The 18,643-nt window shown below is 43.4% G+C and overlaps 1 protein-coding gene across 1 annotated transcript; it reads left to right on the plus strand.

Moving 5' to 3' along the window:
• Positions 1 to 1,521: 1,521 nt before the first annotated feature.
• Positions 1,522 to 14,394, plus strand: LOC147712846 (acidic mammalian chitinase-like). The gene is made up of 11 exons (XM_086923511.1): positions 1,522 to 1,639; positions 4,999 to 5,028; positions 5,760 to 5,961; positions 7,178 to 7,234; positions 9,084 to 9,255; positions 10,995 to 11,119; positions 11,728 to 11,851; positions 12,100 to 12,285; positions 13,124 to 13,243; positions 13,553 to 13,694; positions 13,861 to 14,394. Exons 1-11 carry the CDS (start codon positions 1,615 to 1,617, stop codon positions 14,091 to 14,093), a joined length of 1,416 nt encoding a protein of 471 aa, XP_086779637.1. The 5' UTR covers positions 1,522 to 1,614; the 3' UTR covers positions 14,094 to 14,394.
• The last annotated feature ends 4,249 nt before the right edge of the window (positions 14,395 to 18,643 follow it).

Genomic DNA, 18,643 nt, shown 5'->3' on the forward strand with positions numbered 1-18,643 from the left:
GTTGCTCCTGGTGTTAGCGAGGCGACGGGTGGCTATCACCTGGATGGGACAAAGGGCTCATGTGATGTCAATGTGGTTGAGGGATGTCAGGGAGTGGTCCTTAGCTGAAGAAACAAACATGCAGCATACGCGCAGGGATGAGAGGCTACAGGAGGACTTGCTTGCATGGAGAATGATAGGCGCTGTGGGGTCGTCCTGCGATGACTTGGATGCCACCAGTGCTGAACTGTTCACCCCCGGGGAGTCGGGATCTGAGGGAGGGGATGCTGGGAGCGGGGAGGTGGGGATGTTGTTTGAGTAGTGCCCTGACGGTAACGCACATATGTTCCATACTGTATTTGTATATGTGATTTGCTTTTAATTCCAGAGATCTGCTTACCACTGTGCTATCTGTACCTGCATGGGCCATAATGGGGTGAACGAACTGTGCACACGTGTTTTTTCTAATGATGCCAATTGCGAGGGGGGGAGCTGTTGTGTTACTACATGCCAAAAATAAAGTTAAAAAAAAAAGTATTCACTCTTCAATAATGGCAACTTGTACAGGGACCCATTCTAAACTAATTTCTTAACACCAAAGTCAGCAATTCCAAGAGCCTCCAAAACTTCACATGGCATTTTTGAAGTCTTAATTTTTTCTCCGTGTTGCATTCGAAACTACCTTTGCACCAGAAACTCACTTGATAAATGTTTAACTGACATACCAGGATGAGGGCTGCATATTCTAAAAGTGTTGCATCCAGCAGTCACACATTGTGAACAGGAATAAAACCCAGACAGACCTCCAGGGAGAAGGTTTTAAAACATAAGTGGAAAGGACATAGTAAAATATACTTAACCTTTACTGCATCTTCCCCAGTTCTATTCAGCGGAAAACTAGGGTGAAAAAAGAAAATTGCGTGAATAGGAACAGCAATGGGGAGTGATTTGGGCTCTGGTCATAGTTTGTAGTAGAAGCCCTCTACTCACTACCTGACACCCGGACCCGACAAACGATAAGAAAGTCAAAGAATGGATGGAGATGCTAGCGTGGAGGGTCTTGGGGCATCCTCTGCCTGTGGATCTCTGAACTGAAGGCTGTCAGTCCTCTGGGCAACAGAGACATCCTAGTAACAGGTATTGTCTGTTCCCCTTGATCCACTGTTATCCTTACTCAATGAGCTTGAGCGCATGACGTCAGAGGCACCAGTGAACAGCACTGCCCAGAGCCACGGTGACACCTGTGCAAAATGGAGCGAAAGAGTACTGAGGGCGACCTGCTGTGTTAGCTAACAGTGTACATAGGGAGCAGGTTTGTCCACGTCTCTAATCTCGACCTTATCTTACTTATAATGAGAGGGAAACGAAAATAGTGTTTATGTTAAACGTTTTTATCAAGACACCGTAGCAGCAGCACAATTATGGTACAGTGGGGTGATGTGATTAGAACTCGACATCAGAGGGCAGGTGTGTGTGGAGGGAGATAAGAGCGCGACTCGCGTCTGGGCCACCTGCAGATACAGAGAAGGACGTACTTGGCTCTTAGACCATCCACAGTCAGAAAACAAGTTCCCAGACTATATAAGGTAGAACAAGCTCACAGCAGCCAGCACAGAGGTACAGCAAGGTATCAACATGGGCAAGATGCTGCTCCTCACAGGTGAGTATTAATGTGATGCTCAACTGAGTGCGTTGCTTGAAGTGGGGAAAGGCTTCTCTCGTGAGAACTGCTTAGCATAGGACTGCAAGTCGAGAACACCTAACCTATCCAGCCCTGAAAATGCCTTTTACCAATCATCATTTTAGCAGCGATAGTATGATGGATTCAATTGAACTATACCAACAATACAAGTCCTAAAATACATTAATGTAGTAAATGATACACCAGGACTGGTCATGTGGTGGCCCTAAGTGGGTTGCGGAACACACAGATGACTGTGTTGCATGTGCTGCCATGTGCTACCCACATGGAGCATCATACTGCTTACAATGGTGCTCCTCCTATTGTATACATTCGTTAAATAATATGATATGTGTGTGTGTAAATCCATGTAACAGTGAGTTCCCTGATGGGTTCTGAGTGACATCAAATAGAAAACTTGAACGAAACTCTTGATGTTACTTAGATCTCTGAGGTAAAAACATCCCTGTAAATCACTTTTTACCAATCTATAAATGTATGTAATGTACGGCACCCAAAAGATCTCCCCTGCTTTCAACTGTTACGCAGATGAGTACAGGGGAGCCATACATAACATAGCATCTCCTCCTTGTCTTAATTGTTTTAAGAACATAGCCTCATGCCACACACCCCCACCACTCTCTGTTCATTTCCTTCTCTTTCCTCCAGGAGATGTGATCCCTGCTTTCCCGTGCAGCTGTGACATGCTCTTAGAGAGCCCAGCCAAAGCAGCCAGGAGCTCCTTTATGACATTGCATCAGTGGGAAACCGCTTTTGTTAACAACTGTTGCTACATCATAGGAGTGAGTTAATGGATTTTAATCCATTTATTCCAGGTAGCGGTAGTCTATCAGAGTCATACATAACACTACAACAAGATAGCATATCATAGCGTAATATAATATATAGATTTATAGATGGGTAACAGTGAATATATGAGGATATTTTTAACTGAGGGGTTCTGAGTGACGCCAAACTTGACGACCAAGAGCGAAGCTCAAGTTGTGTATGATGTTGCTCAGAACACAGAGGTAAAAAACATCCCTGTAAAACTATTTTAACCATCTATAATTGTATACCATGAATGGCCCGAAAATCATCTGCCCCTGCTTTCACCTGCTACCCGGTGGCAGGAGTAATTAGTGAGCCATACATAACATGGTCTCTGTTATATACCCCTATCCCAAAGCTTGCAACAAAAAAAAGAGCTTACCTGTCATCCTTTATCAACCCCTGCCACATCACCTGCCTCCCTTCCCCTCCTGCGCTGTGCTTTCTGGTTTCAGTCAAAGCAGACTAACAAAGCTGCTCTGACCGGCTGCCGGACAGCCTCTCAGCCTGGCCTGGAAGGGCTTAATGACATCACGACAGTGGGTAACTAGTTTTGTTATTAACTGTTATTATGTCATAGCACTTGCTTATGAGATCCAGAAAATGAAATAAACTATATAGTCTCTCTTTGAGAGCCATACATAACAGAATATGTTATAGATTTATACTGAAGGATGGAGGTCCTCTCAGGTATCTATGTTTGTAACTGGTCACTGGAAATTATACATCACTTTGACTGCACCCTAATATGGAGTCTCCCGAAAATGGACAATGTATGCCATAACGTGTGGTTAGGTTTACGCTCTCAATCGTGGAAAGCTTTGTTTCAAACACATGAATAAAGGATTGTTCACTCAAAGATTTTGAATGTTCTACGGCTTAAGGCAACTGGCAAAAATTTAACTGTTTAGACAGGTACTACACATATCCTATTTACGCAGCTCATGACATATAAACTTATAAGCTGTATGCTGTTGTGAGAGAAGGCAATTCTGTAGATATTCAGGGTAGGATCGCAGTACTTCCAGGGATTACCAGTGCCTCCAAACGTCAGAAGAATCAACAGGGGGAAGTCTAACATTTCAGTTGTGCAATTGTGAGTTACTCTTTTTAACCTTCAGGTTAGGTGTTTCTGCAGTGACCAACAGGGATGCTAGTAATTATTATATTAAAGTGATACAAAAGGGGATGATGGACGGAGCGTTTGAGCAAATCAAACACTCACCCCCAGTCAACTGATCTGGGTTTAATCCATCACCATTCGTTAGCTCACTCAGCCACCCCAGTTCAGACATGGCCATATGCAAATCAGTCTGGCCCTGTGCCTCATGGGAACAGTCCAGCCCGAACTACCAAGCCATGTCTTCCCTGGACCGGAAACAAGCATTCTGGGACCGGTTTCTGATTCATAAACCTCATCAGCCAGGCTATCTTGAATCCAGTGGCCAAGTGAGCAAAGGACTCACGTCTGAGCAAACCCTGCCAATTTAGGGCAAACAAAGCGATACAAAAGGGGATGATGGACGGAGCGTTTGAGCAAATCGAACACTCACCCCCAGTCAACTGATCTGGGTTTTATCCATCACCATTCTTTAGCTCACTCAGCCACCCCAGTTCAGATATTATATTGTCCTGCAAAAGTCTCAAGCAGTACATAACACTCTGCTTGCATCATTACCGTGCATTCTGCTGTCCTAGAAACTCTCACATTTAAGACTGATCAATCCTTCTTAGTTTGAGTTATTCCAGGTTAATCATACTGGTAGTCACCTGTGGTCAGTACTGAAACATTATGGTATACAGTATACATCATTTTGCAGACTATGTTGAGGCTACCGTTGTAAGATTATGTCCACTTGGGTTGTTTCTTTCCAATCCCACCAGTGTTTGAGTATGTGACTCATAGAAATGAAAGATCACTTCAATAGTGTGATTTACATATCCAAGAAATGATACAATACAACATGTACCCCCGAAAAATAGACACATGTATGATACTGAGCAACCCAGAAAATATACCTCAAATTTAAACCCTGAAGATAACATCCTTATGTTACAAAGCACTGGTAGAATATTTACATCACTCCCAGTCTGTCTATGCACACCACTGAAAAGATACATCACTTCCTGAATGTGGTTCTGAATCCCTGTAAACAATCATCAGTTCCTTTGCACCCCTAAAAAGATTATTCACCTTCATTGTGACTAGACCGACTCCCAAAACACAGGACTCATCACAACATTTGTGATAAATATATCTCTTCCTCTGTGACTGCTCACCCTGGAGTGTGACAGTGTACCAGTGTACTTTTAAACACAATATATCACATTCTATGTTTGACTAAACATCCCTGAAAAGAAGTATCTGTTTCTAAATGTGGCCATCCAATGAGAATGACTGTTGAATGAGACCTCCGGTGACTCAATGATTTGTTAACGGAACAGTACCTCTGATGTATGTTGTACACTATTTCTAAACCATTAATGGCCCTTCTTTTTCTCCTCAGGTCTGGCCCTTCTGCTCTCAGTGCAGATGGGTAAGTGTTTCCATGTAAATTTATCGTTATCTCACTGCTAGCTCGTCTCTGACGAGCAGTCATTACATTTACACTGTCATTGCAGGGCAGTGTGTAAACTCAGTCCACGTCTGTGAAGCTGTTAGCTAATTCAGCAGGTGTCTCTGTCAGGCATTTTGAGGCTACTTGCATGTTCTTGAGGAAGCTAGTAAAACCAGCCACTCCTTTTGGCTAGTTAGTGAATACCATCTCCAATCTACTTAGGGCAGATAGTAAATTCCAGCACGTATTTATTGTGGGCAGCCACTTAGATTCTGCTTGTGTTCATGTCGGGACAATATGTGGATTCGGTTTTTGACTTTCATCGATAGTTACTGAGACGCAGCCGGTCTCTCTACAGGGCAGTTCGGACGGTAGCTTGTGTCATAATGGGGCATTTAGTGAATGAAACTTTGTGTCTGTGGGACAGTTAGTAAGTGGCCGGCTGCAGGTCAGGTAATGAGTGTCAGTTTGGGTCTCTCCTAGAGAAGTTAGTGAGTACCAGCATTGGTCTCCTCAGACCGGTTAAGGAGTGCAAGCCTGGGTCTCTATAGGTCAATTAGGAGTGGCAGCCTGTGTTTTTGACGCCGTTAGGTAGTGGCAGCTAGCGTTTAGGAACTAGAGTACAGCATGAACTATCAGTATCTAGCTGGAACAGCTCACAGTGCTAATTAGTAAACATTCGTTCATTGATATTCTTGTTTCCACCTTAGGCTCCTCCTTCAAGCTGGTGTGCTACTTTACCAACTGGGCTCAGTACTACCCAGCCCCCGCACTCTACATGCCTGACAATGTCGACCCTTGTCTCTGTACTCACCTGATCTATGCCTTTGCCACCATGACCAACAATGAGATCGCCACCTTTGAATGGAACGATGTTACCCTCTATGGAACCTTCAATGGCTTGAAGAACTAGTGAGTGTATATACTAGTATTCCTCACCCTACATTTTCCCCTCAAGCTTTCTACTTGCTTGTGGATACCTCCTCACTTCCATAACTGTCTCTAGGCCTCCATCTCCACCCTTACGCCTGTTCCCTGCTTCGACCACTGACATCAACCCTTCCTCCTCTCCATGGCCTAAGGCCTTCTGCGTGCCTCACCATTATTCTTATACCTGCTAGTTATGAAGAACCTTTCCTGCAAATGTTAACAATCTGATTGTATCACTTTTTTAGTTCTCTGCCCTAACAGTGATAGACAACATTGTAGAGCATCCACAAGGTGGTATGATGCTGCTTTTCAGAGCACATGGATTTGTGTTCAACGTGTATGTTCAACATGGATGTTCCTTATTAAATGCAGTGTCTGCAACTCTGAACTGTGCAGTCACTAAAGCTAGCTTCAGAGGCATCCCAAAATCACAATACTGCGGCAGAAATCTCCTTGTCACAAGGAATACAACAGTCACAGTGAAAACTAATATATTTTAAACTCATTAATATGAATGTCTCAAAAAATCTCTCCAAAAGATTAATATCTTACATAATATTGCACTTTCTACTGCCATTGTGTTTCATTTGATGCTAAATATGACATAGTTGGCATAGGTTTATTGAAATGACCATGCAATGTAACTATCACCAGCCACAATTCTGTATATGATGTAACTCGACTGGGCTGAAGTTATGAATCACCAACAATGAAATCTCAATCTATAAGATCAATTTAAAATTTTCACTCCATTCCTACACTCATGTTGATACCACATACTTGGAATATTTTTTATACTTAATTTAAAACACAGAAAAAAGCACAAAAAAAATCCAGCTCAGTTCCTAAACGTAGTCCCAAGCCTAACATCAACTACAACTCTATCCCTACTCCCGATACACTCTTAACCATAAACATAAGCCTATCCGAATGCTTAATCTGTTTCTAAACCAAAACCTCACCCTACTCTCAATTTGATGTTTGCCTTTTCTATGGCTTGTTAAATACGAATTTTACTGGAATACATTTTATGTACTTTAAAATAGATGCTTTGAAAGATACTCATTTTGCCAATATGTGCAGATTCACTACATGGAAAGAAAACCAAGTAAAAAAAGAATCAGTTTTAAAAGTCAAACAAAGTCAAATACCAAACATAGCTACACCTTTCCTCACTCATATCCACTTTTATTTGCAGCAACCCAGATCTTAAAACGCTGCTCTCAGTTGGTGGATGGAATTATGGAACATCAGGGTAAGACCTCGGCGTACTTGTTTCAATTATTTATTTTGAAGTATCTAGAAATGCAAACCCTCTGTAGAGCAGGTGCTTTATAATTTTAGTATTAATTACAAGAGGTAGGGTTGGAATTGAAAAAAGAGGTACTGGATGAAAGCGTCTGGGAAGGGTGGCAGATATGTAATGTATTTTAATGTAAATCAGTTGTACAGCTGGCCCACTTATAGCCGTGTGCCCTGGCATTCACCTCTACCTCAGAATGAGTGCTACGGTGAGCTGCTACACTTACGGCTTGTAGTTAAGATAGGTACCTATATATTAAATGAAAATCGTAAAGTTAACACTTTGGCTTATATAGAAAGCATAAATAAAGTTTTCCTAACTGTAATAAACAAACTATACAAACATTAGAAATTCTAAAGTTATAGTTATAAATTAAATTTACATTTAGAATCTATGCAACACCTTCACAGTCTTGTTGCATCACTCACCATACTGCATTAGCTATAACTCACCACTTTACCATGCACTGTCTTGTTACAAATATTTTAATTTGAGATGTTGTAAGTTTTGTTATCAAAGCTCTAATATGCAAGGGTATAACTAGCGCAGATTATCAATATATCTATACACACACACACACACACACACACACACACACACACACAGTTTGTGCTTTAATTGCACAAAATGCAGTTGCATAAGAACCCTTAAATCATGAGAAAACGTGAAATATGGTAAATATTTGCAATAGTTGCCTGATTTCATCATCATAATGACAGCCCCTAACCCACCCAGTAGAGACTTAACTTGTCAGAACTATTAGGATTATGCAGTATGGTCGACCAAATTATGCAGCAAGGTATCTAAATTACACATACAAAATAGAAAATTCTGTACGTTCTCTGATAATATTTTAATCACTTTCAGCTAGAACCAACATTTTTTGATGAATCTGAAAATTTTGGAAAGTGTGTGCCAAATTATGTGGCAAATAAACTAAATCTATATTTATACAGTAACCTCTGCAGCCAGAGAACTATATACAACACTGACTTCACCATTGGGTATTGATTTATCAAAAATGTGTTCAAGAAAGAGAAGCAAAGCCTACACATACTAATTCCAGTCAGTGTTCACTGTTAGAGGCTGTTTGAATAAAACTGGTTTTTAGGGTAACTATACCAAAATAATGTTACCAGACTTCCTCGATGGAAATATTGGATTATATTACGCACATATAAATGCACACACACTTAGCATTTAACAAAACAAATTCTAAATTCGTGGGAATCCTCTGATATGATTAGAGTTTGCAAAGTAAATTAAAGTCTACAATGACTAGATGCAGAGCCTGATCTCTCTGAAGCAAATCAATGCGAGTTCCTCTAAAACATCTTGAATTGGAATCAAGATCCAAGAAATAGATTTTGCTCGGCCTTATCCAGATTTCTCTGTTCTCAAAGTCAGGTGTCTACGTAAGCAATGCGTGTCTGCATTCATATGATTCTGGCTACATTCAAAAGAGATAATCACTGGTTGAATACAGCATTGTTGCTGCTTTGGTGGCCTGTGGTATAACTGGGAAACTATCCCCCGTGCAAACATGGAAGCTCAGGTTCTAGGTTCTTTCCAAATTACAGAGACATTGCATGCATTTGTATCTCTCATTGTAAATCTTCATTCATTCATTTGGTACGGGTTAATAGTATAGTAATGTTAGAATATTCATTCATCGCTGGATTGATGGGCATAATCATAAATTAGCAAAGAGGTGTCCCTTTCAATGTATAGTTGAACGGCCTGGATGTACATTTCAAGTCACCAATACTGTTTCCATCTGTTTCTGTTTCATCTCCTCTAGATTCAACACAATGGTGTCCAGTTCTCAAAACCGTCAGACCTTTATCACCTCCGTCATCAAGTTCCTGCGTCAGTACGGATTTGATGGGTTGGACATAGATTGGGAATACCCTGGTGATTCGGACAGAGGCAGTCCCCCACAGACACAACAACAGTTTTCCGTCCTGCTGCAGGTACAGGCTTCTAGATCATGACAATCTCGCTCAGTTCACAAAAGTTTGGACAAACTGCGTAAAAACCCTCTGAGATGAGTAAGCCAATAATCTCAGAAATCAACAAATTTCCTTCTAAAAGGTGAAACACAATGGGCACAAAACACATGAAACAATGTGGTAGCTCATTTTTTGGCATGTAAAGTTCAAGGTTAAAAGTCGTCCACTCCTCCCACTCCACATTATCCATCTATCTGAACCAAATGAATAGATGCTGAAGGCAGTTAAAACCCCAAATTGCATATATTTTTCCTATTTCGCAGAGTTATGTTATAACATAGAACCTACTGTATCGCTCTCTTTGTTCTCATACTACGAGTAGCAGTTTTTCCAAACATGTTTCAAATGTTACCCCCACTGGTCCTGCCAGGTGTTGCTTACATGGATTATGACATTTTCAACAAATAACTTCCTTATGTTAGTTTTCAGTCTCCACCAACATCCGTTTGTTCTGGTGCATAGTCCTCATGAGGCAAGCACAATTTTCGTCTCCATTGAGAATGGCTAGCACTCCCAGGGATGGAGGCCTGCTGGGGTCAGCAGACCACCCTGTCTGTGACTGCTTTTTAAATAAAGCAGATTTTTATTTTTTTTAATGCAGCCCGTTTTCCTTAAAGGAAAACCGGATGCATTTAAACAAGCAAAAATGAAACTTTTCAGTTTCATTTATAAATGGCAGGCAGTGGTCCCTGGGAGCACAGACTGCTGTTAAAAAATATTTTCACACACACTCACAAACAGGAAGTGGTCCCCTACTTAATTTAGGTAGTAATCTGCGAGTGTTTTGCGGCCGCAAATGCGGTCGCAAAACAATAGCACACTGCATGGAGACTCGCTATTAGGAATGTACGCCCCATCCTAATAGCGAGTCGCAAACGCTATTTTGCAAGTCAGTGACTTGCAAAATAGCGTTTGTACATGCCAGGACCCTTTTTTGCGGTCGCAAATGGGCTGATCTCACATTGGCGACGGTAAAAAACTGTCGTACATCTGGTCCTTAATGTGGATTTTTGTCATTTTTAGGAGAGATTTGGGATATTTACAAAATGACGTGGGATATACATACATTATTCAAGAGGGGAAACAAAGGGGGAATGAATAAAAATGTGCAAGTGGGAGAATATAGTGTATGTAGTGTCACCAGATTTCATTAAGGCTGGGTTGTACTACTCATATCGTTTTAAATGGCATTCAAGCTTTTCTGGCATTTTCAGTTCCTCCACCATTATTCAGTTTAAAAACCACCTATGAACATATGGCGCAGTGGAACAAAACATTTTACCACGCAAACTCCCACTCATGTGGCCTGATATTAGGACATTTTAGCGCCTGACAGGGAAATAAATATCAGCCAGAGGAATAATATGTTTTGATGATGGTCACAGCATCAGCGCAACAGAGGTCATCTTTAAAAACAACCAGGAAAAGTAACTTAGATCCATACCTCTCCTCAGAACGTTTGTGAACATACACAAGCTTGAACTTGTAGCCACCAGTGGATTCTCTAAAACCAGGTATAAAGATACAGGAAAGTGAACTAACTCCTACATAATAATTTTTAAGGACTGCTCCAAACAGAGGTTAATTATCATCCATAGACTCTGTTGCACAGTAGTAGTCCTGACAGAATAGTATGACATTAGAACTGCAGATTCACTGCCCAAAAACCAGATTTTACAGCTACTTTTCTTGTCTTGAAGGAAATGTATGAGGCCTTTGTGCAGGAAGCCACCCAGAGCAACAAGCCACGACTTCTTATATCCGCTGCTGTATCTGCTGGCAAATCCACAATTGATTCTGGGTACCAGATTCCACAGCTGTCTCAGTGAGTATACAAGGGTATCTTTCCACCCCAGCGCCAATGTCACAATATGGTTCTTTTCCAAAAAAACTGATTACAACAACCAACAGACATTTAAGAACTTAATCCTATTTCCTTGATGGTCCCAGCGCATTTTATGTTTACCATGTACACAAAATTGCCTGTAAAACCTGCTTTGAATACACACTATCATATTAACTATCTTTTAGTTTAAACAATCCCTAAATACATCTGTAAAATAGAGGTAATGTTTAGAATTACAATCTTTACATAATAATAATACAGACAAATATGATGCCATATTGCGAGCATAATGAACTTTAATTTGCGCTTTCCATCAAAAATCAAGCGCCCACTAATTCCATTATCTGGGGTTTCATCCTCTTATTTGGAACTTAACTCAGTTTTCTACAGCTAATTACACTTGAATTCGCTCCATAATTCATGGATATTGTGGCAGTGATTTAGAGTTTTGAATTCATCATGGTTTACTTAGAAGCATTTACTCTCATCTCCCCTACCAATGTACATATAAATTCCTCATGCCAGCAGCCCATTAACAAAGATCAGCAAATTAAGTTAATTCATGATGTTCTGTTTTTTTTTTACAGATACCTGGATCTGATCAATGTGATGACTTATGATCTCAGAGGCTCCTGGGAAGGCTTCACAGGAGAGGACAGTCCCCTTTACCAGGGCCCTGCTGATCAGGGAGATTACGCCTACTTCAATGTGGTAAGGAGATAAACAAGGTTTAGTTGAGACTTTAGGAAATTGTGGTAACACCAGCACAATTGAGTTACAGCTCACGATGTCACTAGACCCCTTCAACTTTGCTTTCTAATATCCTCAATGTTCAGAGTTGTTCCAGGTGATTCCCCTGACGTAAGCCCACACACTATAGAAACAGCGGCACAAGGCTGGAAACCGAGGATTTGTGGGTTTGTGTTAGCTCTGAGTATGTTTTGGACTTCCCATTCCAGGAATATGCCATGAATTACTGGAAGAACAATGGCGCCACACCAGAGAAGCTGATGGTTGGGTTCCCCATTTATGGCCGTACCTTTACGCTGACCAACCCCTCCAACAATGGCCTCGGAGCACCAACATCTGGAGGAGGCACAGCAGGTCATTACACCCAGGAAGCAGGATTCATGGCATACTTTGAGGTAATCAGAGAGGTTTATACTTCGACAGATATCTTTCTATAAAAATCCTTTTTAACATGAATTAGAGTTTTGACAAACTCAATTTTCAGTCCAATAATAGTCACTACTGGTGTTCAGCCTGTTGAGATTACTTCTAAACATACCTTCCTTCTCGTGGGCAGTCTTGAAGTTGACATGAACATATTGGAGATGATCAACAGATAATTATATTTCTAGGCAACTCTATGGCCTAGCTACACTAGTAGGCTCCTGGAGCTTTACAAAAACATTTAAGGCGATCTTCAGAGCAAATTCTTGATGCAATTCACACAGATATCAAATTACAGAAGTTTGACCAGGCTCCAGGGATGATATTATATTAGGTCATTAGCTTTATGAAACAGATTTAAAAAATGTTTAACAGTGAGCACTTTCCTAGGAGATGTTCTCACTTTTATTTATCAAATGACCAGAAGGTCATTTGACTGCAGGTTATGGTTTTAGTAGGAATATTTTCTAAGCTCTGCTAAGTCAGAATCTGACAGTACTGGATATTTCTAAAAGGCCCTGCTGTATTATTGTTATACGTCTGGAAGTATGAACTGTGGCAATTTACTAGGTCTTTTGGGATTTGAAGCAAATAATCCCTCATCAATTCCGGTGATGTTTGTGAAGAAATGTGGTTTTCACATTGCATCCTTGGAGAAGTACACTCCCACAATACAGTGCATAAGTCTAATGCGAAGCCACCATGCAGATAGCAAAAACATTTGATAAAGCAGCTGCAGCTTGTATGAAAGAACGTTGTTTATGTTTCTTTCCCATCTGATATCAACAAACCTGTTTTTTGGTCTCTCAGATTTGCGATTTCCTAAAGGAAGGCGCAACTGTGGTGTGGAACAGCCCTCAGGCCGTCCCTTATGCCTACAAAGGAAGTCAATGGATCGGCTACGACAACCCAAAAAGTTTTCAACTGAAAGTAAATATTTTGCTCTCTGCCACTTAAGTCTTCTCTTAACTCTTTCCATCTAAATATTCCATTTCCTCTGTGCCATTTAAGTCTTTCAACTCTCCTGTCCTTCCTCTATGTTGTCCAATTCTTTCCGCTATGCCACCCACCCAAGTGTCTTAAATCTTTCTTTCCTAATATTCAAGCATCTTCTTTTTCTCACAAGACATTGTTCACCCTAATCTTTCAGGATATGAGTAATGTTGGGTTATCACTTAAAGGCCAAATTAATCTGTTATCTCAAAGTGGTAAACATTGTATTTTATTCACTTTCAACAGGCTGAGTGGCTGATGAAGAATAACTTTGGGGGTGCCATGGTCTGGGCCATTCCTCTAGATGACTTCAGCGGCAAGTTCTGTGGGCAAGGGCCATATCCCATGATGAACACCCTGAAGACTGCCCTGGGAATAAACTCTCCAAGTAAGTAACATTTTAGAGACCATACTCAACAGGTGAAAGTTACTTCAAGCAGCTAAGGCAGGATAGATTTGAATTCTTATCCCTTTAAAGTGCAGCATTACATGTAAGAACTACAACTGTGAAAATAGAAATTCCTGTTTCTGACAAAATTTTCATTTATTTTCAGATTGTAAATCGCCAGTCATCACTGTGGCTCCAGACACCGCAGCACCAACTGCAGCTCCTGGCGGAGGAGGTGGCAGCAGCAGTGGCTTCTGTGTTGGTAAAGCCAGTGGCCTCTACCCCAACCCAAACAGCAAGAATGGCTTCTACAACTGTGTGAATGGGAAGACCTACTCAGAGGCTTGCCAGACTGGCCTGGTCTTTGATACAAGCTGCTCCTGCTGCAACTGGCCATGAAGAGGATCAAAACACAGCACAAAATGCGAATGAGAAAAAGAGAAAATTATAAATATTAAACACCTTGCAGCAAACAAGAGATTTTCCTTGGTGTCCGTTGTTTTATATGCAAAACACAGTATGCTAAGAGAGATGTGGGAATAGTAAAAACATTTGTGGAGGAAAACAGCATACAAAATGGAAACAACACAAAGAAAAATACTTTTACCATAGAGATAGGAAATTATTGCCATCCATCATCAGTGACATCTAGATTCCAGGAATTGCACAAATATCAGCTAATAAAAAGAGCCAAAGAGCAGCAACGTTGTATATCGCTCCATTCACTCATCCTTCACTCCACCCCCATTTAGCACTGTGCTCAGTTGTGATAGTTACAATAAAACTTTCGGAAGTTTTAATGTGACTATCACAACAGAGCACAATCAGGCTATTGCCTAGAGATACAGTCAGTTAGGACTTGTACATTATGCATATGGCCGGGATACCCGTCACCCCTCCCAACACAATCCCCAAGAATGGGAAGACGGAAACAGTTCTTGAGCTTTTGGAAGGCGGGAGGGAGTTACCCTCCCGGCCGTATTTATTAAAAATATGAAACAAAATTAAAACATTAAAATAACAGTTTCATATCATGTACAATTTCATTTACACATTACGATGTTTATTGGCTGACCTTAACATATCTCTAATACAACGGTTCTCCTTGCCGATTTCTAAAACATCCTGTAAATGCATTTCTCAAAATTCAAATTGTACATCCTAACATTACGGGCCAACGGCAAGGTCGTAACCGGTGTCAGATCCCTAATACCAGAACTCCCCCCCCTTACTTGTGAGGGGCGGGCGCACAGAGGACTGTACCTCTGTGCCAACTTCCAATTTCCCTTGTCTTAACGGGGGCCCCATATTTACTCGACGCCATCTTGGTGGTCGTCCGAGGACTCGTGTGAGGTGTCTAGAAGGTAGCGTAGACCCCCCTCCCACCCCACACTGCTTACCACATCCGCCGTCGCGGATGTCCTGGCCCCGGGAAATTCCCAGGAGGGGCCCGTAGCCCCTCCTCCCCAGGGAGGGGCCTTGACCGCCTTCCCTTTCGGCAGCCCCATCCTTAGAGGGTACCGCCTCCCCGTGTGAGGGGCCAATGGCCGCCTCCCCCCGGGCGCTCCCATCCATAATGGGTGGCGCCCCACCTCTAGGGATCTTCCAATTACTGCTCACCGATCATGACCTTACCGCCCGACTAAAAAATAAATACAACAGTTTTTTTTTTTTCGTTTTTTTTTTACCTAATGAGGACGGAATAAACAGTTATAATGGACATTTTAGCATCAACTTCTAACTATGCCATTACTGCTCTTTCAATTCAGCTGCAATATTTTGCCTAAACAGAATAACCATTTTATTGTCACATCAAAAAACAATCCAACTTTATTTGAAACAACCTGAAAAGAGATAATATCCTCGTTAATCAACTTTATTGCAATACAAATCGCTGCCATCAGGGGCTGGTGGGTGGGTCAAAATTGGCTCCTTGTTCCGTCTCGGGCTCATACGTGCAACGAGGGGGTGCAGCTTCCAAGCACAGGAACAAGAGGATGCTTTCTCGGATTGTTGCTCCTTTTATTCTTCCTCGGGGGGGGGGCGTGGACCCTCCTCCAACCGCCTACGGGGCGTGTCCAACGGTGTAGGTGTCTAGGACAACCCCTCTTGGGCGGGAAAAGGTGCGCCCCGGCTACGCCACTTCGGGCATACCAGCCGAGACACGCCTCCCGCCCAAAATGGTTTCCCGGGGGGATTGGGGCACCCCACCATACGTTCGGGGGGACCGAGAGGTCGCCCCTTTCCATATGGCCGGGATACCCGTCACCCCCTCCCAACACAATCCCCAAGAATGGGAAGACGGAAACAGTTCTTGAGCTTTTGGAAGGCGGGAGGGAGTTACCCTCCCGGCCGTATTTATTAAAAATATGAAACAAAATTAAAACATTAAAATAACAGTTTCATATCATGTACAATTTCATTTACACATTACGATGTTTATTGGCTGACCTTAACATATCTCTAATACAAAGGTTCTCCTAGCCGATTTCTAAAACATCCTGTAAATGCATTTCTCAAAATTCAAATTGTACATCCTAACATTACGGGCCAACGGCAAGGTCGTAACCGGTGTCAGATCCCTAATACCAGAACTCCCCCCCTTACTTGTGAGGGGCGGGCACACAGAGGACTGTACCTCTGTGCCAACTTCCAATTTCCCTTGTCTTAACGGGGGCCCCATATTTAGTCGACGCCATCTTGGTGGTCGTCCGAGGACTCGTGTGAGGTGTCTAGAAGGTAGCGTAGACCCCCCTCCCACCCCACACTGCTTACCACATCCGCCGTCGCGGATGTCCTGGCCCCGGGAGATTCCCAGGAGGGGCCCGTAGCCCCTCCTCCCCAGGGAGCGGCCTTGACCGCCTTCCCTTTCGGTGGCCCCATCCTTAGAGGGTACCGCCTCCCCGTGTGAGGGGCCAATGGCCGCCTCCCCCGGGCGCTCCCATCCATAATGGGTGGCGCCCCACCTCTAGGGATCTTCCAATTACTGCTCACCGATCATGACCTTACCGCCACAGGCCGGATAGTTGACCGGCTATACGGACCCCCCACAAAACTCCTACTAAAGGTCATGGCTACACAAAACTTATTAACCAAGCTATGAAGTCACCTATGAGTAAGACATTTCCCTCCCGGGACAAATGGACCCCGTCTTCCAGATACATATGGTCCCCCCGGATACATCCATGCGGAACACAATGCAAATTTCCTGTACGAAACAACCTACCCAGTTTGTTATTAACCTTCTTTACCGATTGATTCAAGGCTGACACAGAGAGGGCCCCCCGCCACACCTTCCGAGGAATCATGTGTGACCATGCAATCGTGCACCCCGGAACCCTTCTCGCCAACCAACTTAATGAGGATAAGATTAACTCGAGAAGTACTCGTCGACCAATGGTCACCAAATCATTGCCCCCAAGATGCACTATGATTACAGACGGCGGTGACCTTGTCCGCCCTAACAGTCCCTCCATAAAACCTTGAAACTGGTCAATACAGAGCCCGCCCCTTCCGTGGAAGGTCACCCTGTACCCGTATTCCCCAGCCACGTGAATCATGTCACCTGCTTTGAATACGTCCGTGGCGCGCCTCACGTATGAGTGGCCAACGGCCCACACCACTCTTCCCTCAGCCGGTGATCTTTGACCGCTGGTCCCCAGGTGTCGGGTCAACTGCACAGTCCGCCCCGCAAAGCCTGCTCGCGAAACTGTAAACCAAACAGAAGACAAGAAGCGTGAGTGCATGACATTAGCTTCACAACATGTGCAACCGCACATACCTTTTGTAACAATTAGAAGACCAACGCCCCAACTGTTTCACCTTCTCCACACTCAGACCCCTGGCTGTAGCCTCTGTAGCAGCCCCTATCCGGAAGGAATGGGTCCCAAAATCGCTCGGGTCCAAGCCCGCTGCCGCGATTGCCATTGTTAACACCCGCTGAAACTGAAATCTAGTCAGTGGGGTGGCGTCGGTGTGTCTCAGCAAGCTCCCCCCCATGATGCCTCCCTCTGCGCTAAATACTCATCCACGCATTTTACCGGGCACATGGGAGACCCCGGGATCCGCTGGACTACCACACTGTCCCCGATGGCTCCCTGATCGGTCTTGGACTTGGCTATTGTGACCACCATTGTGTCACCCCTTATCTGAATGTGTTCTCGACACAGACCTCCCCCCGTATCCTGCTTATTCTTTGCTACCAGCTCGCTTACCCGCATAGCCCCATGGAATGCTAATGCAAAAGCGGCCCGGAACAGCACTGTCTCCGTTTGAGATGAACAAGTCGCAGGGAGTACGGACATTAACATGGACAACCTCGCTAGATCTATCGGGTGCCTCTCGTCCTCCCTACGGCCCTCAAGGCGTTGCCACCCACGCAGTGCCTTTTTTACGAGAAAGGACGATGTGGGGTCCTGGATGCCATGCGCCTGCGCCATAAAGGCAATGGCGGCCCTGTGCCTATTGGCTGTTGCCAATGATCGGCCTGCCTGATGTAGTGCTACCAGAAATTTCAGGACATACTCCTCCTGCCCCCAATGCTCCCCCCTAGCTGGACCCAAAAATGACCAATAGGAACGGAACGCTCCTTCATATGCCTTCCTTGTCCTGGGTGCTAGACTCTCTCCCACGAGGTTTTGTAATCCGGGGCACCGAGAGACCAGAGAGCTTCGGCAAATGGTGCCGCCACCAAGTCCGCTGAGGGCAGAAAACCCCGGAAGGCCTGCATATGGGAACGAGAGAGTGCATCAGCTGCCTGGTTCAGTACCCCCGGCACGTGTCTTGCCCTAAAGTGGACGTTTAATCTCATACATAGCAGGACAATTTCCTTCAGTAATCTTAAAATCCACTTGCAGCGTGCTGCCTGATTATTGATACATTCCACAACAGTCATATTATCAGACCAGAACACTACAGCGTGATCACGAAACCCCTCTGGCCATGTTTTC

This window comes from Lissotriton vulgaris, chromosome 5, assembly GCF_964263255.1.
Source record: "Lissotriton vulgaris chromosome 5, aLisVul1.2, whole genome shotgun sequence".
Taxonomy (NCBI): domain Eukaryota; kingdom Metazoa; phylum Chordata; class Amphibia; order Caudata; family Salamandridae; genus Lissotriton; species Lissotriton vulgaris.